Raw genomic sequence first — 27,958 nt, forward strand, 5'->3', positions numbered from 1 at the left:
GATCTTGGGAAAGGAGGCCTTGTTCAGACCAAGGTGGCTCATGGGCTTAGTTTGGCTTAGTTCGAGCACCCTCCCTGCACAGGACATCCATCAGTCACTATGGCTTACCCTAAGTCCCGCTGCTGCAACGCTGCATGCCAAGCAGGGACCCACTTAGATCTGTGCAAAGAAATCGGTACAGCGGAGTATCGAGATATCATTTTCCCCCAAGAGTTGATCAATTCTCCATCCCCATGTATCAATATGTTTCATTCATGCACTCATTTAATCCCAATTCTGCTTAAATAAACTGAAATTGGAATTAAGTCTTAAACTTTTCTCAGTCCATCTACTTATCAAACAACATGTTGTATATTTTCTTAGTCTACCCAGGTGTTTAAGCAGTAAGTTGCCTTTTAAGGTCAATTATAGCATTATAAAAAATCATATTGTGATACATATTGTATTGTGAGGTCCTTTTACTGAAGAATGAAGTGCATTTTTTTCATTTTCCTTTAAGTAATCTATAATTTCTACCAACCTCCATCGGAGATAAAGGTTTTATAACATCTGGCAGAGCTTACGTCGGCCTGTAATTGACACAAATAATGACAGCCCGTTTTCACAAGCAAGCTCGCTAATTACAGCAGAGCTCCTGTGTCAGGGCCTGGTGACGAGATTATACAGCACGATGAAAAATACTGAAACAACAATACTGCTTTCATTGGCTTAAGAGGGTTGTTTTTCCGCCTTTGGAGCTCCAAATCAAAGATAAGTGAGACGGAGTGCAGATGAGGAAGAGAGATTTGAAAGTGAGAAATCTCAGTAAGTGCTGAGTCACTGATCAAAAACCACCTCGACACGCGCTGGTGTAATACGGCACTTTGGCGCTATGAGAGAACGTGGGCCCTTTGTGCTACGGGACCCTGACCTTTGACCTCCCACCGCTATGGAAGACTAAACGTGAATCCAGCGCCTTTGAAAGCTCAAAGGCACTTCGGCAGGGCGGCTGTGCGCTAACAAGAGTGGAGAGGTGGCGGGCGGGGCAGGGACCCGTGCTCTCCAGCTGATGTCTCCCTGCTCACTGCGACGCCTTGCTGCAAAATCAAAAAATCAATCACAGATGTAATAACGTCTAAATCTGAGATAGTGACTGAGGGCTCCAGTCACGTTTTTAATAACTAAGAATCCACAGAAGCTGCAGATGATATTTCACTTTTTTTTTCCCCCCTCCATGAAGTCAAAGTTATGAATTTAAATGTAGCTTATGGATTTTTTATTCTGTCTTCAAGCTGTAGATTATCTTAGCCAATCAGAGTTTTTTTTTTTTTTTTTTTTAATACTCACAAGAGGTTATTTTTTCACACTGAGGGTCAGATTACAGGTTCCCACGCGACAAGAGAGCCCATACATTTTAGTGAAAAATGCAAATACAGAGAGGGGAGCGGTATTCTCATTTGGGTGAGGAGAAAGTTTTCAACCACACATGCACAAACCGGTGCACATGGAGATCCTCTCTCTCTGAGCTATGGGCAGGAGGGGGTGGGTGGGGCACCCGGGCTGAAAATTAATGATAGGCAGGCTTATCAGTATGCAGAATAAATTTCTAATTATTATCTACAATCAACTTTAATTAATCTCAGGCTACAAGGCTTGATCCCCCTGCTATGCTAGAAGACCATTATCAAGTTTAAAGAGGACTGAGCGCACACACACACGCACACACACACACACACACACACACACACACACACACACACTGACACTGATGCTCACATCTTCTCTCTCTTCCTCTCTCCTTCTGTTCTATCTCCTTTTTCTCTGTCTCTTGTCCAAACTCACACACACACACACACACACACACACACACACACACGCGCCTATCCTTCTGGTGTGACCTTGAGGTAAGTTGAAGATAAAAATCAACACTTCAAAAACAACAACAACAAAGTGATACCAAACAAAAGACCTTGTGTTCTCTCTGTTCTAAAGGGTGATTAACGCTGATACAATGAAAACACTGTCCGTGTGTATCGGTGTATCTATGCGTATGTGTGTGTGTGTGTGTGTGTGTGTGTGTGTGTGTGTGTGTGTGTGTGTGTGTGAGTGTGCGCGCGCATCTCTAGGTAGATACTGTGATAAACAGAGACACTGATTTGCTCCGCTGGGATTTTCCTCACCCGCCTCTCATAATTACAGAGTTGTAGGCAAACAGACACACACACTCTCTCTCTCTCTCTCTCTCACACACACACACACACACACACTTGCTTTCTGCATGCTAAGCAGACAGAAGTGTGGCATCAGAAAAACAAAACAAACACAACAAGCGATTCTCATTGAAAAGACAAATTCTCTCTCCTGCTCCGTTATAGCAACGCAGCACCTTGTTATTAATACTGCTGCTTTAAATCAAAAACTATGAATATAGTTACAGTATAGCAGCAAGGGTAAGTTATGAGTGTAAGTAGTGGGTTTTGTATAGTTACTACTTTTGCTGCCTTGCTGAGTAAATGTTAAAATCTAGTTTTCCTTAAAACAGGTGAAAGAGATAATCCCACTTGTTTCCAATGTGATTTCAATTGTTTCAGCAATTTTTCTACAAACAAGTATAAATATGTTGACACAAGGCGGAGTAATGCGGATCAGCCCACTAGGAACAAGAAAATATCTGGAAACAAGTTGATTTGCAGCGGAAACAATTTGGATTACATCATCCCGCTGGCATTTTTTTCATTTCACCTTGTTTTAAAGATAAACTTCCTGAATAAACACTGAATATGAGACGTGTGCAGTGCAAGCATTTATCGTGCGTCTATCCTTCCTTAGCACCGTGTGCAGAGTATTAGACGCTGAACAAGTCCTTTTCATGTGTTTATGCTTTATTTATTCCACAGGAGCACCTCAGATAATCCTCGGCAGCCAATCCGGTGTACAAACACACCTTTAATGTCTCTCAGACACAACACACCAAATTATTCTGTGCAACCTCTTTTGCAACAGTTGAGCACAAAGCAAACGTTGGTTTCTCCAAACAGTTCCTCGTGAGCACGGGTGTGCTGACGGGACGCTGCGAGCTCTTCTCGTGATGCGGAGCCAGAGCTCAAAGAGCGCCTTACATCATTCAAAAGTTTGACAGCAACTTTCCAACGAGCGGGAGCGGGCTAACCTGCCGTAACAAAGGAGGTGTTGGAATTAAAAATTAACGAGGGAACGTTAGAGATTGCTCTGTTCCTGAACAGGAGAGTGAGGAGCCATTTCTGACAGAGAACGCAGGAACACGAGAACAGCCTCTCCGGGAAAACGCGGAGGGTTTTATCATCATGTCCGACACTGATGTAAGGTGCTCTGCAGCTCCCTCGGGGGGCCCACAGGGGCTCTCAGAAACATGAGGTGCACAGTTCAGAGGAGACATCTGTGTGAGTAAACCACTGAGGAAAAATTTGTTATCTAATATGCAGCTTCAGTAGCTGAGCTGTTGTAGATAGACAGACAGAGTTTGCACAGGAGCAATAGTAGGCTACACAAAATATACCTAAGAACACCAGAAGAGAGAAATATATATCTTCATAAATAAAATAAAACACAACAAATAATAAAGTTGGATAAAGTAGCTCAAGAAAAGGAATATAAGAAAAAGAAACTGTGCGTACCCCAATAAATAATAAAATGCATAACATATCGATAGAATATCAATAGACCTTTCACCTATGAACCTTTGCATAGACTATATGTATAAAAAATATATCAGCACAATATCTGTAGAATAGAAAATGTATAGATAGAACAGACGTATAACAATAATATATAATTTATTATATAATTTCCATGTGGTCCAGACTTAAGGAATATATTTTATAATAATATGTAATCCCACATTTATGTAAGTACATAGAGATCTATATATTATAGAGAAATAATATGTAAATAAAAATACTTTAAATGCTTAAAAACAGCACAAATGTAACATTTTCATTCTTCAAATGCAGGATAAACTTGTGTTTCTTTCTGCACTTTTATCAAAAGCTCAGTCAGGTCATTTAAAAATAAAAAAAATGTCTTCAGTTCAGTGAAGCACAGCTGAGGAAAGCCACCTGTGCGGTGACAATGCTAAACCAGGTTGCCAGGGGGCGCTATAGTGCATCAGGGAAAGATAAAGCACGCCTTAGCCTCATTACATCGTCATTGTTCCTAATTCTGAGCGCTGACGAGGTTTCGGATAAAACCACGGCGCACAGATGAAGCGCTCGCCTCGTTGGTGGTATCCATCCTCAGCAAACTGAACATGACATCAGCTCTTTAAAAGCACACTCCTGCTGCTTTTTTACGGCCCTTTATACAGTTATCGTCTGTTTACGGAGGTGATTTGGGAAGCCTCGGTGTATCTTGATGCATGCAATCCACTCGCTGCGGTTGTGGGTGCAAATCCGACTCTTGATTTATGGGGCATGTCATCCCTCCTCTGTCCCGTCGCAGCGCGCTCCGTCAAAGAGCGGCGTAAAAACAGCCTTTAAAAGAGTGCTGCTTTGGCAGTTTGGCTTAGCCAGTGGCAGTATAACTTTATTGCGCGTAGTAAAAACTGATTACAGTGTTGTACTGCTTCTCCGTCTTTTAAAGCCTGTCCCATTTTGGCTTTTTATGGGAAGGTGTAAATAGATCTTAGCGGTGATGTCGTCAAGGGTATACACATGTCAGACAGAATAAATCCCCCTTGCAGATGAATCACCGTTGAGTCAGGAGTGGACGGTGGGATCGCGGTCTACCCAACTATCAGCCTAATTAGCACTGATTTATAGCGGCCGGCGATATGAAGCGCCAACATACACACCACCCCTGAGTGCCAAGGCTAGGTGAACACGCTTATTTTATTATGTATACGACGTCAGGGTTTCATGTAGTCCACTTCTAAACAGAAAGAAAAGATAGAGCCAGGCTATTCTTTGGGGAAAGTAGCTAGCTCCACTACAAGCCACTAAAAAATATAGCCAGCTACATTGACGCTACTTCATCAAACAATAGCCAAAAAACAAACAAACAAATAAATACAAAAAAAAAAAAAAAAAAAAATAGTCAATCTTTTTAGGAAAGCCTTGTCGTAACTGTTTTATTACTGCTGTTGCATTCTTTTATCTTTAAATGTTGGAGATTTTATTCCATTTTATTTTTTGTATTATTTTAATTGCCTGATTTTATTTGCCTCAGTCCTGTAATGAATTAATCTTTGTTCAACCAGGTAAAGCACATTGTAAATTTGATTTGAAATGTGCTGCATGAATAAAGTTTCTTCTTCTTCTTATGTAATTTCTATTCAGCTTTATCATCTGTATCTGGAGGGTAACACTGCCACACTTGGCATTTGATCCCGCTGCTTGTCTTAGCTTCATAACTGAGGTGAAGGTGAGGTGTGGCTTTTTCCAGCTGTGCAGCTTCATCACGTACATTAAAAAGTTTGGCGAGTGAACTCACCGGAACCTGATCTCTGCATTACCTTCACTGAACCTGCACAGCCTTGCTTACAGCGGATCCCACCCACTGTTCCTGCTCAGAGTCACAAACATCACTTGACAATGCATTCCAGTTTGCTTCATGCATCCAACTGCATTCAGTGGCAAAATTTAACTCAAGAACTGGACCTCTCAACTTTTCAGATCGACAACACACACAGACCCACGCATTCAGTGGTGAACGAAGGCATGTGGATTGTATTTGTGTTGTCCTCTGTCCAGAGTGTGTACTGCACTGCCGCTTTTCACGACTTTGCTGCCATCCTTGTACGTTTGCACCAAACGCACAAAGAGGAATTCACACATAATTTGTTGTTTAAGTAATCCTGGCTCTGACAACCTCAACTATTTTTACTTGTGAATAGACACAAAGCCCAACTTTTACAGAGTTCAGGTAATGACACGGAAATATGTAACTCACTGAAAAGGCTGGATGTGTGTGTGTGTGTGTGTGTGTGTGTGTGTGTGTGTGTGTGTGTACCTGCATGTCCTTCAGTCTTTGTTCCATGACAGGATACTCTGTTACGGCCGTGGATGGGACGGCCAGCTTAGCTTCGCACTGCTGTAACCATGCCAACAGCGTTGATATGGTTTCCTTATAGCGGGCCGGAGGTAAGCTTTCCTGAACTGGAGGGAGGGAGAGAGAGAGAGGACTCAGTGAACAAAGTGAGACGAGGACATCAAGACTCTTTGGTGTCTAGGGAACTGAGATCGTGTCAGGATTGTGAACTGAATGAGACAGATACAAATATTTTATTCATATGAGCTAAACATGTGGCCAGCCTGCATTTCAGAAATATATTCCAGACATTTCTCTTCATCCTAATGTCTTCTGACTCTATATGCATGCTTTTTTTTTGTATATTTTTGTGTATATATGGCTATTGTATTTAGTTTTTTTTTTTTCAGTTATTATTTGACCAGCTCTGTTGCATGTCCATCTTGTATTTCTATGAAGCATTCCTTCTTTCTGTCTTATTAAAACTGCCTCCCTATGCATGAAAATGTACCAGTGAAAATGTGCCACATGCTTTTGCTCTCATGCCACATACTTCTGTTAAAGTTTGGGAGAAATGGCCATGATGGTGGCACTATAGCAGCGCTCTTACGTTTCAAATTAATTAAATAAAAAAAAGATAAACATTAAAAATCAAAGATACCTGCTGCAGCGCTGTTCTTTTTTTTTTTTTTTTTTTTTTTTTTTTTGAGGCTGTTGGCCCAAGCATGAGGAACTTTTTGTACACTGGTCTATGTACTTAATTAAAATCCAGTCCCCTTCGTGACTGAGAATTGTCAAAAATAACAATAAAAAATAAAGAAAGAAAACACAAAAACCTGACATAGATTTTATTGGATTTGTGGGTTTATTAACCAAGAGAGTCAACAGTGATCCTGTCCCTGGCATTTGAAAAGTGATCCTGTTACAGAATTTGAGCCATGCTCTAATGCCTCTCAGATAATAAACCAATAAAACCCATAAAGCCTATGTCAGCTTTGTTTTTTGGAGCAGCATAGTTCTGAAAATAACATTTCATCCCCAAATCAAATAAAGGTTTGAATTAAAACTTCCACATATGAAACAACACACTTCTGATTTCAAGATTTCATTGTCTGCGCCGTTAATAGCAACACAGTGTAACTAAACGTGTTACCTGCACTCTGTAGCTGGACTCATTTGATTTGTGCTGTTTGTATTCGCCATGTTTTTTTTGTTTTTTTTTTAACTTTCCTATCTCTATGATGCACCTCTCAGGTGAGTATGATGGATGAAACACTTGAAATGCGTCGCCAGTGTTGGCTTGCATTCGTGCCAGCCGACGCTTACTTGAGCTGAATAGAGAGGCAGAGAGAGAGCCAGAGAGCCAGAGGAGGCAAAAGGATCATTTAAATAACTGACATATTCGTTTCAGTGAAATTCTCTCCTATACCCTTCTCAACTAATGAAGCCCTCAGGAGCTCAGCACACTCATCTATCTGTCTGTGCGCGAGGGTGTGTGTGTGCGTGCGCGTGTGGGTGTGTGTTTGCATGCACGCCTATGAGTTATGCCCGTGTGTGTGTGTGTGTGTGTGTGCCCTTGGTGTGGGCGAGGAAGCACAGTGTGTGGCACAAGGGAAGAAGCTGTCTGAATGAGTATAAAAGTATAGTCTGTCTCCTTTGGCTGTCACCCTCTCTCTGTTTATTTATCTCTTTCTTTCTCTCCCTCTGCTCTCTCACTGTCATTTTCCTAGCAGCTGTCCTCTTTTATTATTATTATTATTATTTATTTTTTTTATTTTTTTGGTTTTCTTATTTCTCAATTTCTACCTCATTGATATAAATAGCCATCTCCTCTGGTTCTGTCACAGTGCCTGTCTGATTTCGTTTTTCTCGCTCATTGTTTCGTTGTCGCGCTGGCTGCCGCTTTCTGCCTCTCCCTCTCTGTGTCATTAAGTCCCTTTCTCATTGTTTCTCTGAAAAGGAGAGCACATGCGAGCGAACACACACGCACCCGCACACACACACAAGCTGCTCTATAAACCGGGCTAAATGACTCCCTAACAAGTAAAAAGCACAGCTCTCACTAGGCGTCTATCTGGTGAGCAGTAATGGCATGCTCACACAGGAAGCCACCGGCATGAGTTTGATCACTTGACTTGGAAAATGAGCTGCAAAACTGGCGTGATGACATGCAGGCACGTGTGATGACACCACAAAAGACAGCAGCCAGGGCTAAATCAGGCCCAAGTGCTATAATTAGTGTTTTTACTTGACATCTTTCCTGACTGATTTTTTTTTTTTTCCTTTTTAAAGGGAAAGGAAGGATGGGGAAATGTCGATTAAGGACATTTTACACTTCAGTGAAAATAGATAGTCTCTGCATGTAAACTGAGGCTATTCGATATGCATTTGGAATTGAAAAGGGCCTCTGCGTAGGTGTTGCATACCTGCTCACGTCTACGTGACGTCGCTCGCTCCGATTGGTTGATCATTGGGAGAAAATCTGTGCAGTATTTTAAAGCTTTAATGTGAGCACCGCCGTGTTTCACACTTTACATGACATTCAGGTGTGAAATGTCTTTTAGATGAAACCCTGCTTCAACATTATATTTTTTACTCTGTCACGCCTGCTTTGCAGCTGTCTTAGCACCTATTTCACCAACAGCACCTATTTCTTCTTAAACATTTTGTGCCATTGGTTGCAGTCACAGAAATCATATCAGAGCTAAAAGTGGCATGCCATCTGACATTTCAATCTACAGGGAGCAACAAAAATGGCCAAAAGAGGCATTTCTCCATGGATCACCATTATCATCTAAGGATGGAAAACATTGCAGTTGCAGTGGTTCTGATAGCAGCTCAGCCTTTATTTAAAAAAATCATTGATTTTGCCAGGAAAAGCACGCAATACATAGAAATACCCCAAAGAGCTCGTTTCCAAATGATATATCTTCAATTGTACGCATTTCCATAAACCATTTACCCAGGAACCAGGAATGCTTAATTTAAAAAAAAAAAAAAAAAAATCAATTGTAGCCACAATAACCCTTTAGACACGCCACCGCCTGCTGCTGGATCATCATGTTACAGATTCAAGAAGTTGTGGTCATCTCGCTCAGTTCCCCTCCCGACCTTTTCCCTCCATTCAGAATTTGTATTTCTGTGTTTTGTCTGAGCGGAGGGTCTGTACGAACATCTGGACCCGGTTCAACAATGAAATCTGTGTTCCAGGCAAAAGCAAAGTCATAACAATGAGATACTTTACTGATATCGACAGGGGAATTTTCTCTTCATTCACTTCATGATGATGATTTGAGGGCAGACAATAAAAAATATAAAAAAATAAAAAAATAAACAAACAGTAGCGCTATTCATTGGCGCATCAGCCCACACTACGAGACGTCGCTGTAGGCTGCCGATGTGTTTACAGCGATCTCAGCACTTTTGTTCCGTTTCTCAACAACCACAAATGCTGCGGAAGGGGTGAATCTGCTGTGAATGGCACGTTGCTGTTGCTGTTGTGGGTAGAGACATTTGCCACTCTAAATCTTGTCTGATACACAAGCTTTGTGTGGGCTACAGCAAGCTGTCAAGGCTGACTCTCAGCAGCGGGGAAAGCAGAACAGTCTCTTATTTGCTCTAAAGGGCTGAATCTGAATAACACGGGTGCTATGCAGCTTGAGGAAGTGTGGGGAAATGTGGAAAGTAATTGGCGATTTCTAGGTTTCGAAAAGGAGATTGCACAAATTTCGGGGAGGAAATATGGAAGAGTAGCTGTTGTTCAGCCACATTATGGCTCTCTTGCTCATGTTAATGCTCCCCTGATAACTGTAAGGAATGCTCTAACGTGAGATATGCTTCTTTTTAAAATGGACGCCCTTACAGAATGATAAATATCTCCAAATCCAAAACTGGAAAGATGGAGCACAGTTGGTATTTCAGGTACTACTCACACTTTACCACATTTTCCACATAATTTCTACATTAATTTTGGGGAAAAAAAAAGTCATTATTTCAAGTTTAACATGTCTATAGGATCCTGAAAGTGCCAACTGTGTGTTATCTGAGGACTTTGGTTCCCAACAGTAACCAAAGGCAATGATACCAGCCTCTAAACATTTAACAGTGTCAGTACTGTCAATACTGAGTGCTGATTTAATGCTTAATTTGATCCTTAATTTCCATTCTAAGTCACAGATGACTGGACAAAATAATTTGCTATACTATGCTATTCTCTGTTATACAGATTTAACATAATTCTATGAGTTAAAAGGGCAGAAAATCTGCTTTGATGTCTGACATTTATACAGATTTTCTATTGGGAAACACATAGTAAAATGTCAGTGATGGAACATGTAAGTTATTTTCATAAAGGGCGGCATGAAGGTTTACTTTTGTTAGTGTGTGTGTGTGTGTTTGTGTGAATGTATGAGCACGCTAGCATTCAGCATTTATGTCACTTTGAGGTGTTTGTCTGTCCTTTGTGTGTGTGTGTGTGTGTGCTTTTGTGCAAGATACATCCATCTAACAAAATCATCTAATTATTTTTTTCTAATTAAAACGCATGAAGACAAAATGCTGAGATCTTTTTCAGATTGTTACAAACTCGCTGCATTTGTTCTGATTCTGGTGAAGCCATCTGTCTTATTTTCTGTTTTTGCTCTAAGTTTTTTTTTTTTTTTTTTTTTTCAAGGAAATTCTCTAGAAAGGTGAAACTGCACGAGGAACAAGTGGAGTTATCTCCGTCAATTGGCAGCTTATTACACTCGCTTTGAGGAAAACAGGATTGTAGGACTTAATACTCGACTAATTTACATTACAGAGCCGGGGAGCTGCAATCCTGGAGGGAAATTAATGTATATGGTGGGAACACTCTACTGTGAGCACATGAGAAATACAACAAACACTTACGCTGGATAAAAAGTGTGGAATAGATATAAATGAGTGCAGGCTGTAAATATATAGAGTCAGAGCAACTGCATAAACTCCTGTGAGGTGTAAAGAGGGGCGTGAGCTTTGAGTGTTTTGCTCTGTAAAGTCACAAACATCTATCAAGTTTACATATTTACGACTTATAGCCCATTAGCTATCAATATCCTGGGTGAGAGCTGTCAGCACGCTCGTCAACCTGCAAGTACAGCCACAGCCAGGAGGTAGAGCCTTGATAACTTCACATAAAGTAAAACTTGATTAAAGAATCTGCCTCGTAATCTATCAGCCTGATGCAACTGAATACGTTTTTATGCAGCAAGATGCCAGATAATTAAAACAAATAAATCAGTGCAAGTATATTCACCAAATTAAACAACTTTATAGAAAATAAAGAGCCACAATTTGTAGTTTTATGACCTCAAAATGCCTCATTTTCTCCCACAGCCACTCCAAGATCTGTGCTACACTGCAAAACACACTTTCACGGTCTCTCAGTGTGAAAGGTAAAAAAAAAATCTGCCGGTGGGATAAGATAATCCCACTTGTTTCCAATGCTAATCAACTTGTTTCCAGGATTTTCTTGAATCAAATGTCATTTTCTTGATCCCAGTGGGCTCATCTGCCTTATTCTGCCTTGCTTCGACACATTTACAGATTCCTGAAACTGCACTGGAAACAAGTGGGATTACCTCATCCGACTGGGAGATTTTTCCTTTGTTTTAATTAAGAAGAACAAAATTTTACAGCTAAACGGCTTGTTAAACTGGAGATTTTTGGCGGTGTAAATGCCTCGCTGGATTAAACCCAAGCCAGTTTCTGCAGTGCATCAGCATCTCTCCTCTCTCACCCCGTTGCAGCTGCTTCTCTCTCGCCCTCAGCTCCTCCAGGACCTGATGGTAGTGCTCTTTGAAGGCACTGATGTCGGCGTCCAGGAAGGTGGACGGGTCCTCCTCGCCTTCCTTCTCCTCCTTCAGCTCATTCAGCCGCTTCTCCAGCAGGTCCACCTGGGGCTGCAGGGAGGACAGGCGGGCCAGCTCCTCCTGCCGGGACGAGGACAGAGAGCGTTAGAGAGACCAAGTTACAGAGGGTCTAACCTGATTAGACATCAAGAGGGCAATAGATAAATTCATACATCAATGGGATGAGGGAGAGAAGGGAGACAAGGAAGGGGAAAAACTGAGGAGGCATATCTCATGGGTCAGGAAAAGAAACTGGGTTGGGAAAAGTAAGTGCTGCTCAAAACTACTGATAAGCACCGATGCTGTGCTCACACTGAGGCTTAAAAACAAAAAACAAAGTCATGTTGGTCAGGATTGTGAACTGCGAACTGCCAAATGCCTTCTCGTTTCCACGGTGATTTTGATAAACAAGATTTACGCTAAAGCAATAAAAAAACTGATCTGTTAAATAGTAGGCCAAACTGTCTAACAGGTTGAATTTGCAGTGATTAAATACAATGCCAATTATAAATGGATAGCCAAGTGTAAAATTGAAATAGTTCAGAAAAATACAAAATCTGTAAGAGTAATTTTTTCCCTCATGAACTACAAAACGTGACAACAAGAAAGATCTTCCCGCTTTATCTCGACAGAGAGAAGAGACAGGTGGAGAACATTTCGAATCCAATTTTGACATTTTAAACATTAAGTTTTTTTCTTACACCACCAGGATAGAAGGCAATTTGCACCAGAACCAATGGAGTTTATCATCTTTCTGCAATTAAAAATAGTGAATACCCACTTTACCGTGGAGCACATAGCACCACACTGTGAATGCAGCATGACTGCCATGTTATGCGTGCTGACAATTTCAATGCAAAATATCACTTTGCTATTTCTGTTGTACTCTTGTATTTAATATTTACAATATGGGGGATCATTTAAATAAATATAATATGGTGTTCCGTATTGCCCACCCTATTTCCTTTAATTGATGGGAGGGTCTTTATTTACATAGAGCATTATAAGTGAAATTTATGGCAACCGCAAAAACAGCAAATGGAAAGAGAGGATTAAAAAAAATAGTATTATGAGGCTAACTTTCCATTTTCACTTTGCTTTTAATTTTTTTTTTCTTGTCCCTTGTAAAAATCCCATTTCTGGTTTGGGTTTAAAATTTCACCCTCCGTTGTCAAATTGCCACTTCACAATATCCGTTCATTCTTTCAATACCGAATTTCCTTATTATTGGGCTTTCTTTTTCTTTAGAACACTTCATTATGGTCTGATTATTTCTAATACAAGAGTAAAAAACAGTCTTCAATCATTTACCATTTTCTCTTTTAATTTCCTTTCTGGGGAGAATTATTCCCCATAGCATGAAGGCAATTATCAGACTGTTATTTCAAGTTTGAAAAATGAAAACCAAGGTAGTTAAACATATTCATAGCAGGTAATGCATTTACAATTGTGATAGTCTGTTGTTTAAACTGTTTGGGTGTCTGAGGTTGGTTATTTTTTTATGGCAGTGTTATGACTTTGCACTGGAAAGGTGTTTTCTGCTTCTCTTCAATGCACTGAGTCAACTAGCATGGAGGGGGGTGTGGATAAAGCAAACAGTGTCTGAATGAGCCCCTGTGGCCTTATCTTTTCTCAAAGAATGGCATTGGTGTGTGCTCTTTAAAGTGTGTTAATCCTCCATCACACACACACATACACACACACACACAGCGTGAAACCCACCCCACCTTACCACATAAGCTTCTCTAAAGTCCAGGAGGAACTCCGATAACCGTGAAAGAAAAAGCGAGACAGAAAAAGTGCCTGAACTGATTCACCCTTGACAGAAAAAGAAGGGATGAGGGTGGGAGGGGAACAGCGAGGAGATGAAGGAAAGAGCAGATCAAGCCTGAAGTGAAGCATGATGGGAGAAACAGAAAGAGAGGAAGAGAAAGAGAGGGAGAAAGAGGGGGGAGAAACCCTCGCAGAAGTTGATGACAAGTCAGAATTAATTCAAACTTAATGACAATTTAAAATGAACTTGTCACAACCTAAGGAACGGCAAGTGACCCACACACTCACACACACACACACACACACACACACACACACACACACACACACATACACACTCCTGCACGCACACCCAAGCATGCAAGTGTGGCTTCATTTTGAAAAATTCTCATTAAAATTAAAACGATGGGGGAGGAGACAAGGAGAGCAGGTCTGGAAAAACAAACTTCAAAAAAGGGAGAGATGAGAGGAGGGGGAATGAACCAGAAAGAGAGGGAGAGAAAAGAGAGAATGAAGGGAAATGAGAGAGAGGGAGAGAAAAGAGACAGAGAGGGAGGAAAAGAGAGGATTAGCTCCACGGGCGTACGAGGAAGAGGCTTTCAAAACAGGAGAGTGAGAATGGAGAGGGTAAATAAACAGATGAGAGAGAAAGAGAGAGAGATGGAGAACAGAGAGAGAAAGAGAGAGAGAGAGGGAGGGGGGAGGGAGGGAGGAGGGGTGGAGGTGGGAGAGAAAGAAAGCTGGAGCACCTCTGGAATTAGATTTTCCTTCTAAGATCTGTCTCTTTGCCTTTCAGTGCAGACACACACACACACACACACACACACACACACACACACACACACACACAAATACCATTGCTACCAGACATTCATACAAGGCTTTCTGGGTCCCCATCCTTATATTACAAAATAGCAAAGACTTGGGAGAAAATGAAATATTTACTCAAACTTTTAAAACAACCTTCCCAGCGGCAACGCACTCTGTCGTTGGGAGCTGTCGGCTTATGAATATATATATGCTGTAGACGGTGTAAATGCTTGTGTTTTCCAACATTATTTATGAATAAGGAGTTGTGTCTTAATTAAGGCTTTACGGTGTTAACCTGGTGAGTATTACCGGGGAACGGGCTCCAAATCCTTTGCCCCGGGGCGGTTTGGCTCACCTGGACAAACATTTCCTCAACTTGTAGAGCTACTGGACCAGCAGGGGTTATAGCTGGGCTTTATGAATGCATTGAGACCAATAATCAGGACACTGGATAAAAAAAAAAACACCAGTCTGCATTATGTAAAGTGTTTTTTGTTAAGCTGTTGAATATCTTTCTGGTTAAAGTTCCATTGATATCTATATAATGTTTTACAGTGAGATTTTCCGTGCCTGTCCCACGTTTGGCACCAAAGTTTAACTCCAATATAAATGCTGACCACATGCCTATCATGCATTTTCCCTTCCTTCTTTTATGTTCCTTGGATTTAGTTGGGTTCTGTTTCTGTTTTTGCCATTAATGTTACCATAAAATGCAAACCTACATAAAAGTATCCCTTTATAATATTGACATTGTTTTGTTTCTAGAACATTTTTTTAATGGAGAATCTGTGAAGTGATAAAAAATGTGTCCAATTCCCAGTGTTTCTATGATATGCATTACTTTGGTGCACAACATTGCCACATAGCTGGATTGTACTTTGGTCGTTGAGGTTCCCGCCCAAAGGGAGACGGGAGTTCAAAATGGCCACTGTTGTGCTGTCCCTTGCCTGGAGGGTTACAAGCTCAGTGCCTGCCAGAGCCAGTGTGTCTATCTGTGCTCAGGATGCTGAGCCCCGACCTAACTCTAAAACCCTCTACCTCCAAGGGATAAGTCAATACACAGGGTCTAAAATAGTAATCCGTAATTACATATGCAGTATGTAATGTAGGTACTTAAGCTATTCACTTAACCCCCAACTGATCCAGCAGAGCTGCTCATTAGAGCTGCACTGGGCAGCTTCCAAGTGTGAATGTGTTCAACTGTGTGAATATGAAGTAGGACATTGCTGGAAAGAGCATGTGTACTCAGTGGACTTAAACTTACTAAAAAAAAAGCATGATCTGTGAATGCTGCATTTTCAAAGAAGCCAACACCACCACAAACTTAATAAGTGCCATATTTTTGTGTTTGGTTGTTTAGTCAGAAATCACCCGGCGTCCTCAAAGGAAACTCGGGCCAAAATGACTCAGGTAGAGAAATGTTGCCGAAAAATGTGAAAGCTTGCTTAGCCTTGCATTACTTTTTAATGGGAAATCATTCCAACACAGTAGACACTAAAAATCCATAAACCTGAAATTCAAAAAATCTTTTTTCAAAAAGTGCAGCAGATTGAACTCTCAAGAGAATTTCTATTTTGTAGGCAAAGCTCTCCTGGTAGCTTCAAATCTTAGTTACACTCCACTGCTGGTTTTACTTTCTTTGCCAGCCAAGCATTTGGTAAGAGCTGGTGCAACTGTGGATTGTGGGAAAAAAAAGGAGGAAATGGAAACATACAGTGAGGGATGAGGGATAGGGAACGCCCAAGGGATGGTGGGTGAATGAACAACAGAAAAAATGTGGTGAATACTTACAGAGAAGAGCTGTGACAGACAGACGCATGGAGAGACAGACAGCAGGTCAAACAAAACAATATCATTTCTCCTCTTGCTTCTTTTTATTCTTTCTCTTTCCCAACTGAATAGCACTCTCTTTCCCTCTCTTCTTTCTCGTTTCATCTCCCTCTTTCTCTATCTCCCGACCTCCCTCTCCAATCACAACATGAAAACAGCAATAAATGAGAAAACATTAAAGTAAAGCAAACACAGAAATACTATGGTAAGTGGAAAAAAGATTCTATTGTATCACTTGTTGCTCACTCTCAAACCTCAGCCCCTGGTCAAACACCCCCACTTATAAACACACACACACACACACACACACACACACACATATATACACACACAGTGCACTCACCCTGCATCTGTCCAGTTGTATCTTGAGCGGTTCTGGTTCGGAGGCTGGGGGCGCCTGGACTTTGAGCCAGTTCTCGCTGTTAACCACAGCTTGTTCACACTGCTCGAAAAGGCTGTAAAAGGCAAGAACCTAGACAACACACACACACACACACACATATAGTCACACCCGCAACAGCTAAATTCCCAGAAAGGCACAAGCAAACACCCACTTAACATCTTTCTTCGTGTTTCACATCTCCCGGTTTGCAGTGGAGCTGCATGGTGGTTCAACAGGACCAAAACTTTACTGCACTTGTGACAACAAAGGCCTCGGAGTGTCTTATTAAAATTCACACTCCGTTCTGGGTAACAGTTCATCCTTATTTAGTGTCTATATCACACAATTAACGAGTAAAAGAGATGGATAAAGCTTCAGCCTGTGCTATTTGTTGAATATTAATCAACAAATACAGGGCTTGATTCCAATGTGCTCTGTAATCATCATGGATCAGTGCAGGCGTCATCGTTAGAGTAGGTGTCACTTTATCAAATGATGAATATCTAATTTTAAAATACAAATTAGAAACTGACTAATTCACAAACTTGATTGGCAGATGCCACTTTGACCTTCAAGGCTATTACTGTGTTCTTTTCAGCACAGGATTTGCCAAAAATAAGCACTGAGTTGAAAATCTGGGTATTGTTTTAGAGCTCTGGTTTCTTCTTTTTGTGATGATCCTTTTTTCTCCTGAGTTGACACTTAACACAATGTTGTTGCAGGTTGGAGATTAAAGAGATGAAAACTCAAACTTCTGAGTGGACATAAACTCAGCACAAGTTTTTAAATGAACGTACAAACTGTTGGATTTTGATGACTGACTGTTTATGTATGTGTCTACTAAGAGGAGAGAAAAGCTCTACCAAGATATGCTTGAGGAGCATGGTGTGTGTGTGTGTGTGTGTATGCATGGATGGATATGGCCGTGCATGCTTTTTGGTGTCTGTGTGAGTGTGTATGTGTGTGTGTGTGTGTGTGTGTGTATACCTTGGTCTGGTAAGCCAGCCAGGCTAGTCTCTCTGCCAAAAGGGCACAGAATCCCACCCAACGCTGGTTCAGCTGCTCTGCTGCCTGGGCAATGTCATCAGCACGACTCCCCTCTGGAGGAGACAGAGAGAGGGGGCTTAAACACACATACACACACACACACACACACACACACACACGCATGCATGCACACATATAGTGGCACATATGTAGACACAAAGATGCATGCTGCACAGTTTGCATTGGCATGACTCTTCCCTGTAGGAGAATAGACAGAGAGAAGGGTTACACAGACACACACACACACACACACACACACACACACACAAACAATTTGCTGAATGTCATCTGTAGGAGAGGTGAGGGAAGCTATCAATATTTTGCAGAAATTATGATGTACATAAATAGCTGTTTATCTGCCCACCCACTGACAACAGGGCTTACACGCGCACACACACACGCGCGTGCGCGCGCACACACACACACACACACACACGCACACACACACACACACACACATATATAAGTAGGCTACATCTCACTGTTCATTCACACTCACTTATAACTGTCATTTTTTGATGTAAATGGGCAGTTTAAGGTGAAAGTTAAGACTGTGGTGCCCAGAAAATGAAAATCTCCAAGAGCTTCCGTTGGGGGGGAAATCAATGTTATAGTTGTTCAAAGATGGATTCAGGCTCCTGTCTGTAAAGGGCAAACTGAAACCCATCGGTGGACGATAATTGGACTTGGAAAAGGCAGCCACCACAGCTCAGGCTGTGTCTCTCATCCGGGGCGCAAACACAAACAAACCGGCTGGAGATTGCTTCTTCTTCTTCCTGTAATCATCGCTCCATTATGTTCTATTTACATTTAACCATAAGGCATTTGGGCTGACGCTGTGCTCCACAGCGGGTTACTTTAAACACAATGCTACAATAAGCTTTAATTTTGAGATAATCAGCAGCATAAGTGACCTGTCAAAGACACAGCGCCCTGACAACAGACAGAACCAGGGGCGTAACTATGGTCTGGATGGTCCGGGGGACACAGTTTTGAAGGAGGAACCCCAGACTTTTTTAATAATTTAAAACTAATTCTGTGCATGTTTACCAACTGGCTAGCTGAAATATGATATGTCAGCATATGATGATGTGAACAGATACCAATATTCCACCTGGTTCCATTTTTATACTTACATTTTAGCTTAATAACAGCTCAAGGCAGCTGTTGCTGTTCTGCCCCTGATAAGCGGGTAATCTTGACTGTCACTTTAGCGATGTTTAAAGGGCTTTATCGTACTAAAGGGTTTTCAGTTCTGTCCTCAGACATCCCACATATCTGTTGAGTTCTTCGGCTGGCACATCTGATTCAATAATTCAAGGCCTTGCCGAGTAGTTGACTAATTAAGGAGTGCTAACCCAAGAACTGAATAAATAATTAGAATCTGTGGGGTCCCTGAGGACTGGATTTAAAACCCCGGTCCTGTTGCACTCACACAAAAGGCATATTCATATGCGTATTGAAAATTGAAAGAACAATGTGACAATTCTTCACAAAAGTTCAGGGGCCAAAATAGCAATTTCCAATGTGCAGATATTCCTATTCATCTAGAGGGAATGTGTGTGAAAGAGAAATAATGAATAAAACCACAAGAAAAAAAGTTTTTCTGCACTTTCAAGATCCTTGAGTGTGGAAGTATTTCACAAACCAAGGTGTCACAGCATATCTGTAAAATAAAGTATAAAGTTGATGCATGAACATGCACATGGGCATAAATTCTCTGCCTCCTTCCTTTTGTTCACACAGCCTCAAAGACACACACACACACACACACACACCCATACATGTATACTACCAATCAAAAGTTTGGACCCACCTTCTCATTCAATTTTTTCAGTTTTTTCTTTATTTTTACTACTTTCTACATTGTAGATACATACTGAAGGCATCAAATATATGAAGATAAATGGAATTAAATCCTTGCAAATCAATGGACCTTGCAAATCAATGGACCCTGCAAACCCTTGGCCTTCTCTCAATGAGCTTCATGATGTAGTCACCTGAAATGGTTTTCACTTCACAGGTGTGCCTTGTCAGGGTTCATTTGTGGAATTTCTTGCTTTATCAATGGGGTTGGGACCATCAGTTGTGTTGTGCAGAAGTCAGGTTACTACACAGCTGAAAGCCCTATTTGACAACTGTTAGAATTCATATTATGGCAAGAACCAATCAGCTAAGTAAGGAGAAACGACAGTCCATCATTACTTTAAGAACTGAAGGTCAGTCAGTCCGGAAAATTGCAAAAACTTTGAATGTGTCCCCATGTGCAGTCACAAAAACCATCAAGCATTACAACAAAACTGGCACACATGAGGACCGACCCAGGAAAGGAAGACCAAGAGTCACCTCTGCTTCTGAGGACAAGTTCATCCGAGTCAGCAGCCTCAGAAATCGCAAGTTAACAGCAGCTCAGATCAGAGACCAGATAAATGCCACACAGAGTTCTAGCAGCAGACCCATCTCTAGAACAACTGTTAAGAGGAGACTGCGCCAATCAGGCCTTCATGGTCAAATAGCTGCTAGGAAACCACTGCTAAGGAGAGGCAACAAGCAGAAGAGATTTGTTTGGGCCAAGAAACACAAGGAATGGACATTAGACCAGTGGAAATCTGTGCTTTGGTCTGATGAGTGCAAATTTGAGATCTTTGATTCCAAGCGCCGTGTCTTTGTGAGACGCAGAAAAGGTGAACGGATGGATTCCACATGCCTGGTTCCCACTGTGAAGCATGGAGGAGGAGGTGTGATGGTGTGGGGGTGTTTTGCTGGTGACACTGTTGGGGATTTATTCAAAATTGAAGGCACACTGAACCAGCATGGCTACCACAGCATCCTGCAGCGACATGCCATCCCGTCCGGTTTGCGTTTAGTTGGACAATAATTTATTTTTCAACAGGACAGTGACCCCAGACACACCTCCAGGCTGTGTAAGGGCTATTTGACCAAGAAGGAGAGTGATGGAGTGCTGCGGCAGATGACCTGGCCTCCACAGTCACCGGACCTGAACCCAATCGAGATGGTTTGGGGTGAGCTGGACCGCAGAGTGAAGGCAAAGGGGCCAACAAGTGCTAAACAGCTCTGGGAACTCCTTCAAGACTGTTGGAAAACCATTTCAGGTGACTACCTCTTGAAGCTCATGGAGAGAATGCCAAGAGTGTGCAAAGCAGTAATCAGAGCAAAGGGTGGCTATTTTGAAGAAACTAGAATATAAAACATGTTTTCAGTTATTTCACACTTTCTTGTTTACTACATAATTCCATATGTGTTCATTCATAGTTTTGATGCCTCCAGTGAGAATCTACAATGTCAATAGTCATGAAAATAAAGAAAAAACATTAAATGAGGTGTGTCTAAACTTTTGACTGGCAGTGTACAGACACCAGCCTGCTCAGTAAGTTGAGGAATGTTCTGGCGTGTTATGTTTGGATGAAGGTTAGAGGAACAACAGGAAATGGAGAGAAAAAAAGAAAAACAAAAATTATGTGTTGAATGTTTCTCTGCTTTCAGACGCCCCAACAATGGTACAAGGACAGAGGAGAGAGGAGAGGACGGACGAGAAGTGTGTGTGTGTGTGTGTGTGTGTGTGTGTGTGTGTGTCTCCCCCTCTCTCTCTGTCTCTGTCTCTCTCTCTCTCTCTCTCTATCAGTGTTTCTATGGAGACAAGGGGAAAGGGTGGGACAGGTAGAGGCGTTGCCATGGGGACAGACGGAGTATGTATGTGTTTGCGTGCTCAGTTGCGTGCGTGTGTGTGTGTGTGTGTTACCCTGCTCGACCAGGGTCTGCGCCGTGCGCGTCGCCTCCTGAAGCTTTCGGTACTTCTCTGGTCTTTCTCTGTCTATCGCCTGAGAGAGAGAGAGAGAGAGAGAGAGAGAGAGAGAGAGAGAGGAAGTCAGAGGAGAGGAGACAGGAACAGAGAGGCAAAGCGAGGAGGAGATATTTTTAACTCGAAAACATAAAAAATGCACAAAATCGATGCACAATCTCAGAGTTTTCATTAACCTGCGCTCGTTCTGTGCCGTGGCATTTGGGACGACCCAAACGCATCTGGTCATTTTTTGGCTGAGCAACTAATAGGCCTCAAGGATAGCAGACGGTTGTTTCACCTTTCTAAAGACAAACTCTGAAATGTCTTGGTATTTCCACAACCTGCTGCCTAAAAGCCAAATATTTGCTGAAAATGAATATAAAACATGTACAATGTATCAGTTGGGCTTGTGTGAGAGCTGTTCTTAAAATGCAAAGAAGACAGTTTATTACTCATCACATAGCACATTTTCACTGCCAGTACTTATTCTTAAACTTATAATACTGCTATTGAATAAAACAGACTTAAGTCTAAGGTCACTGGACAAAAATGACTGAAATAAATAAATAAATAAATAAATATTCTTCTCTGTTAGACAGCTCCAGCAGCACTGAGTCTGTGAAGAGGCAAGAAAATAAACAGTTTTCTTTGGACATGAGGTGTCATGAAATGTTTCTTTTAAGATTTTGTTTTCTTTCTTTTCGGAAGACTTTTAAGGTGTTTATATTTCGTTATATAACCTGCAGCAGAGTGTGACAGCAAAGCTTGGAATTAAAGAGAGGGGAGGATGACTGGAAAACAAGATCAGAAGATTTATGAAATGCTACCTGAAATTCATGGGCGAGCATCTCAGATCCATAAAGTTCTGTTTCAGCAGACTAATACATCATTACTAATTCATTAGTCATCATCAGTCAGTAGCTCGGTTGAATATCTGATTCATAAGGATACCATTTCTAATACACCATTTACATATCAATACCTAATTATTTATTATATTTATAGTTAAACCTACTGCACATTCTCAAACCAAAAAAGTTATTATTATTATAATTTTTTTTTTAAAACTAAAGATTCATTTCTTTACTTAGATCAGTTTCTTTTGTTGATCAGGTTACGCTTAAATGCTTCATAAATTGTTTATGAATTCTGAACTGTTGCAATGATTTATATTCATGTTTTATTAATGTATTATGAATGATTTGTTAGTGCATTTGCAAGTGCTGTTAAACACTTGTAGGCATTATTTTACATCCTTAACTCCTAAATGCTTACACTTCATTGGGAATATGCAGTAACGGTATCTATAAATTGCTTGCTACTGGATAAGACAATTGTTATCTGAAGTTACAACAAATACTGTTTGCTGTCTGATTAATTTTAATTAGAGTCATTGCCATTATCAATTACAAATATTTACAATAAGATAAGTCATTTATTTTTGTGATTGAATTCAGTAGGAACTCAGTTTCTTAAGGCTAAACCTTTATTATTCCCAGGTGTTACCTATTTTCAATAATTACACATCAGTTGTATGTAAAGGTGTAAAGAGAAAATGCATTTCAGTAGTGCCTTTATCAGTGAGATAGTTAGTTTTCTCTCTTATTTGCTATTATCTGTTTTGTGTACAATCTCATGTGCAAACAGCAGTGGAGAACATTTTTCAGTCAGTGTATATGCCTTGGCAGCTGCTGCAAACAGTAAAGCTTGGAAATCTTATACTGTGATTATGGAGGCTTCAGTGGCTCTGATGCTGCAGCTCATACCAAGCTGCATGCGCCCATAATCACAAAAAAGCATGTCCTCTCAGGGAATCTGGGTTATGGTTTCACCGTCATCCGGCACAACACAGAGATATTCGAGACTTGTTGTTTTTACCAGCACTTTATCATGCAGCTCTTGAACGCTGCCCTCTTTGCGTGACACGGAGAACTCGGGGCTCTGCAGGATCGCCTCGCCGCGAGTCATGTAGCTGTGGACCTCTGTGAAGTCTACATCAAACCTGAGGAGCAACGCAGACACACACACACACACACACACACACACACACACACACACAAACAAACAAGTCCTTGGCAATATTACCTGTTTTGCTGATATTATTTACCATGAAATACTTTGTAGCTACAGTTTTCTATAAAAACTACATTTGCAAGATTGCCTATTTCATTGCTCCTGTTTACTACAAAATATGAACAATCAAGATTCAGAGACACATTTTTAAGATGAGTCACTTGTTTCTGCCAGATGTATTTTGAAGAATCCTTTGCTCAATACTCCTAAAGTGATGATACACAGGCAAACGTTAAATGCAAAAATTGATGGCAATGAACAATGAGCAGAGGTGGACTGTAACTAAGCTCTACTTCAGTACGGTGTTGAGGCACTAACACTATTTACTTTGCAGAATAAGCTTTTACGTGCAAAATATGCAGATGTGATGCATTGTTAGAGTGTAAACTAGCCAACAGTATATGAGGAGGTGAGAGCTACACCATTAAGATTAGGGATGCAACGATAAAGATGCTGGTATTGTCGTTGGTATCGCTGGTATCAGGTGCCGATCCAGACATGAGTCATTGATTGGATATCAGACTGACATTACTGATCCACATACTGATGCATGATCAATTGATGATTCTTCTTCTTTGGCAGTGCCCTTTGAGCTGCACTGAGCTGATCACAGCATAGCGCCCCCGTGGCGTGTCCCAGTATTGCAGTCAAAATAGAAAATTCTACTGTAATGGTCGTAACTATTAGCAAAAATTAAGTATTTCAAAACATTTAAGGAGTTTCCATAGCAAGTTTCCATAGCAATTTGCAGTTTATTTGACCTAGGGGTCAAATAAACTGCTTTGGAATACATTTAAATTTAAAGCATTTTGTATATTTTTTGCTCTTTTAATGAGACGTTTTGTGTTGTTTACTACAGCCTCAGAACCTTGCACATGATACCACCACCACCATCAACAACAACAACAACAACAGTACTCATAATAACATTAATAATAAAGAATAAAGCTCTGGTATCGGATCAGTACTTTTAAAAAAACGGATCGGTGCATCCCTAATTAAAATACTTGCTAAAGATTTGAGCACTTTCTCCACCATTGGCAATGAGTATGAGCAAGTGGACAAGGGCAAGCAGGGCAATGGACAATGGTAAGAAATCTGACAGCTAGAGGAGTAAAAAAGCCTGAAATAAGAGATACTGCTGCTATCACTGCTGTCATGGCCTCTACTTCTCTACTGAGAAATTTAATCATTTGATCAGTGCTATCCACTGCACTTTCATAAGATGTATTATAGCGTTAACACTGGAGCATAACCTATATGACTGACATCTGACAGCTATATAAGATGAAATGTAATATTAAAAATATAAAACTATTTACAGCTCCTAGTGGGTGAGCACCTACCTGCTGATGAACGACAGCAGAAAGGGATGCATGAAACTGTTTCATGTGAAAGTTAGAAACTAAACTCCAACAATTATATTCTAATGATAATAATGACTCAAACTACAAACTGAGAACAGCTATAAACACACACACACACACACACACACCTTTTCCTGAGTTCAGAATCCACGACAACTTGTCTCTTCTTCTGTGGTGGCGGTGACTCGCGAGTCTGGCGCACGGCTGCCACCTTCTCCCGTGTTGTCACCTTGGTAACGGTCGCCGTAACAGAGTGGGTCAGCTCGGACTGCTGGGCCACACTGACAGTGGATGAGAGCTGGGGTGCATATGTGCGCGCGCACACACACACACACACACACACACACACACACACACACACACACAGAAAAAGAAAAAGTTAGATAAATTGCCCATCGCAGCAGGTGTTATGTCAGTTTACAAGGATCTGTCAAAATCACACAAATCCCAAATCACTACTTAGCACAGTTTCACAGCTGTCTGAGAGCGTGCACGCACGCACACACACACACACACACACACACACACACACACACACACACTCTCACACTGCAGCAATGTCCTTCAGAGACGATGAGTCAAGGATCAGGTACATCAAATCATAATTCATCACAACAAACACATAAACCAAGATACTTATAGGCTCTCATCAACAGCTATGTGTGTGTGTGTGTGTGTGTGTGTGTGTGTGTGTGAGAGAGAGAGAGAGAGAGAGAGAGAGAGAGAGAGAGAGAGTACACCTGTGCCTGTGTGCCTGTTGATAGTGTGTTTGTGTGTGTGTGTGTGTGTGTGTGTGTGTGTGTGTGTGTGCGAGTCATATCAAACAAGACGTTTCACATAAATAACACTGCAGAGCTATTATGAACAGCACATGCTAAATAACTGTCATAAATTACAATGTGGAGAACTACACTGAATTTGAATGTGTGAGTGTGTGTAATAAATTCTCAGCCTATCTGAAGAGAGATAGATGAAATGAAGATACTCTGTGTGTGTGAATGTGTGTGTGCGTGTGTGTGTGTGTGTGTGTGCGCAACATTATCTGTTTGTGTCTTTTGCACATTCACATGAAAGCCTTTGCTTTTGTTTTACCCTATTCTACTGAAAGGAGTCATTTACTGTTTGTTTGTGATAGCACTTACTGTTTGTGTGTGCATGTGCGTGCGTGTGTGTGTGTGTGTGTGTGTGTGTGTGTGTGAGTGCGATACACACACAGGAAAGAGCCTAATGACAGTTAAGCTGCTAGTGCAACTACTGGGACAGCCTTGCTACCATGGAAACGTGTGTGCATGTGTGTGTGCATGCATATATATGTGTGTGTGTGTGCGTGTGCGTGCGTGCGTGCGTGCGTGCGTGCGTGCGTGTGTGTGTGTGTGTGTGTGTGTGTGTGTGTGTGTGTTAAAGCCAAGGTAGTGGAGACTCTCTGTGCCCACAGAGGTCAGTCCACTAATTATCTGACTGATTATAATGGACAAGAAACCGCTGGAGAGAGAGAGAGAGAGAGAGTGAGAGAGAGAGAGAGAGAGAGAGAGAGAGATGGAGAGAAACTGAAGAGGGAATTAAACATTTCTGCAATGTCATGTAGAAATGAAGAAATAAAATTAGATTGTGCAATTGCAGGTGTGTGGTATGTGTGTGTGTTCTGGTATTTTGCATGTTGCTATGCGTGCTCTGATGTGTGTGTGTGTGTGTGTGTGTGTGTGTGTGTGTGTGTGTGTGTGTGTGGATGGTATTGTCTCAGTGTGTACCTGTGTTGCTGTTGACATACACATACAAACTACAGCAGCCTCTGCAGTGGACTGTGTGTTTGCCACCTGTACTGTAGCATAAGGCCCATGTCCGCTGCTGTGTGTGCTCGTGTGTTTGTTCTGTTTCCGTGTGCCTTTACAGGTCTGTGATTGAAAGCGGTCACCTCTTCCATCACTGTTTATTATGGCAGTGCAGCTGAGGAGAAAAAAAAAAAAAACCCTGGCTACAAGCCTCCGCGCTCCCTGAGCCTGCTCTTTCTTCTCCACGCGGTGTAAACCTCTGTAGGTGTTCACTGACCCCTCTCACCCAGCCAATTCATTTCCCTCTGTCTGTCCCTCAGGATGATGGCTTAGAGCCGCCAGCACTCAGCTTCATCACAGTGCCTGACCTGAGGCGGCGCGCGTGTTGGACTTGTCGGGTCTTCCTTTGGATTTTACTTTTTTCACCCCAGTTTTTTGAAATTTCGTGAAATGCAAATAACATGCTCCATGTACGAAAACGTATGGCGTTTTGCCATTACATGGTGTCGGCTCCACTCACCTGGACTCTGCTCACTTTTGGTACCATGTTTGTGGATTTTGTATTTCCCCTCATAGCGAAGCCCTGATGGTCACTTGGGAGTGTGTTGACTAGTTTTTTTCTCCCCACAAATGTTTTATTTTTTTAAATAAATCAGCAAGAGCAAGTTGAAACGGCTGCTTCCCGGTTGCAAGCAGCAACCTGTTCAGTTTCTCTGACATAATCAGTGGTCTGCAGTGTTTTCACATCACCTTTTAGTATCTGCTCAGCTCGCTTGGAACCTAAACTTTTCCACAATGGAAAACCAAAAAAAAAAAAAAAAAAAAAAAAAAAGCGAGAAGGGTCGAGGCGAGTAGAGCCCATCTTAAAAGCATTTTGTGACAAGGGCATGACTAGAAACAGGAAGTTGCCGGACACTGAGGTAACACAGTGGAAAGTAAGGAGTGCAGGTCAAGATGGTGCATGGGTGGACCAGGCCTCAGCTCACAGATCATGTGAGGAAGGTTTCAGTGCTGCCTGTGTTCATTCTCAGGGAGCTTCTTGTTATTTAGCCATGAAAACCTTGTGTTAACCTCAATCTGAGCACTTCCATGTGATTAAACTTACCCATTAGCTCATTTTCCATGTGCCGCACACATGTAGTTAGTGTCCAATTCATCCTGTCATCACATAATCCCTTTATTGTTTGGGAGCATAATCTTCAAAACACATAATCTCTTATTTAATTATTAATTTTAGCAACAGTCAACTCAAC

At 41.4% G+C, this 27,958-nt stretch overlaps 1 protein-coding gene across 1 annotated transcript in view; it reads right to left on the minus strand.

The window, feature by feature from the left end:
• The window catches only part of LOC115371141 (dystrophin-like), a 251,782-nt gene that overhangs the window by 117,656 nt on the left and 106,168 nt on the right, over nt 1-27,958 (minus strand). The window contains 9 exon segments of the mRNA XM_030068315.1: nt 5,965-6,110; nt 11,741-11,933; nt 16,227-16,235; nt 16,609-16,737; nt 17,635-17,747; nt 21,455-21,533; nt 23,375-23,498; nt 24,916-24,951; nt 25,065-25,234. Of these exon segments, the coding sequence (XP_029924175.1) occupies nt 5,965-6,110; nt 11,741-11,933; nt 16,227-16,235; nt 16,609-16,737; nt 17,635-17,747; nt 21,455-21,533; nt 23,375-23,498; nt 24,916-24,951; nt 25,065-25,234 (999 nt within the window).

The sequence above is a fragment of the Myripristis murdjan genome, chromosome 2, assembly GCF_902150065.1.
Source record: "Myripristis murdjan chromosome 2, fMyrMur1.1, whole genome shotgun sequence".
Taxonomy (NCBI): Eukaryota; Metazoa; Chordata; class Actinopteri; order Holocentriformes; family Holocentridae; genus Myripristis; species Myripristis murdjan.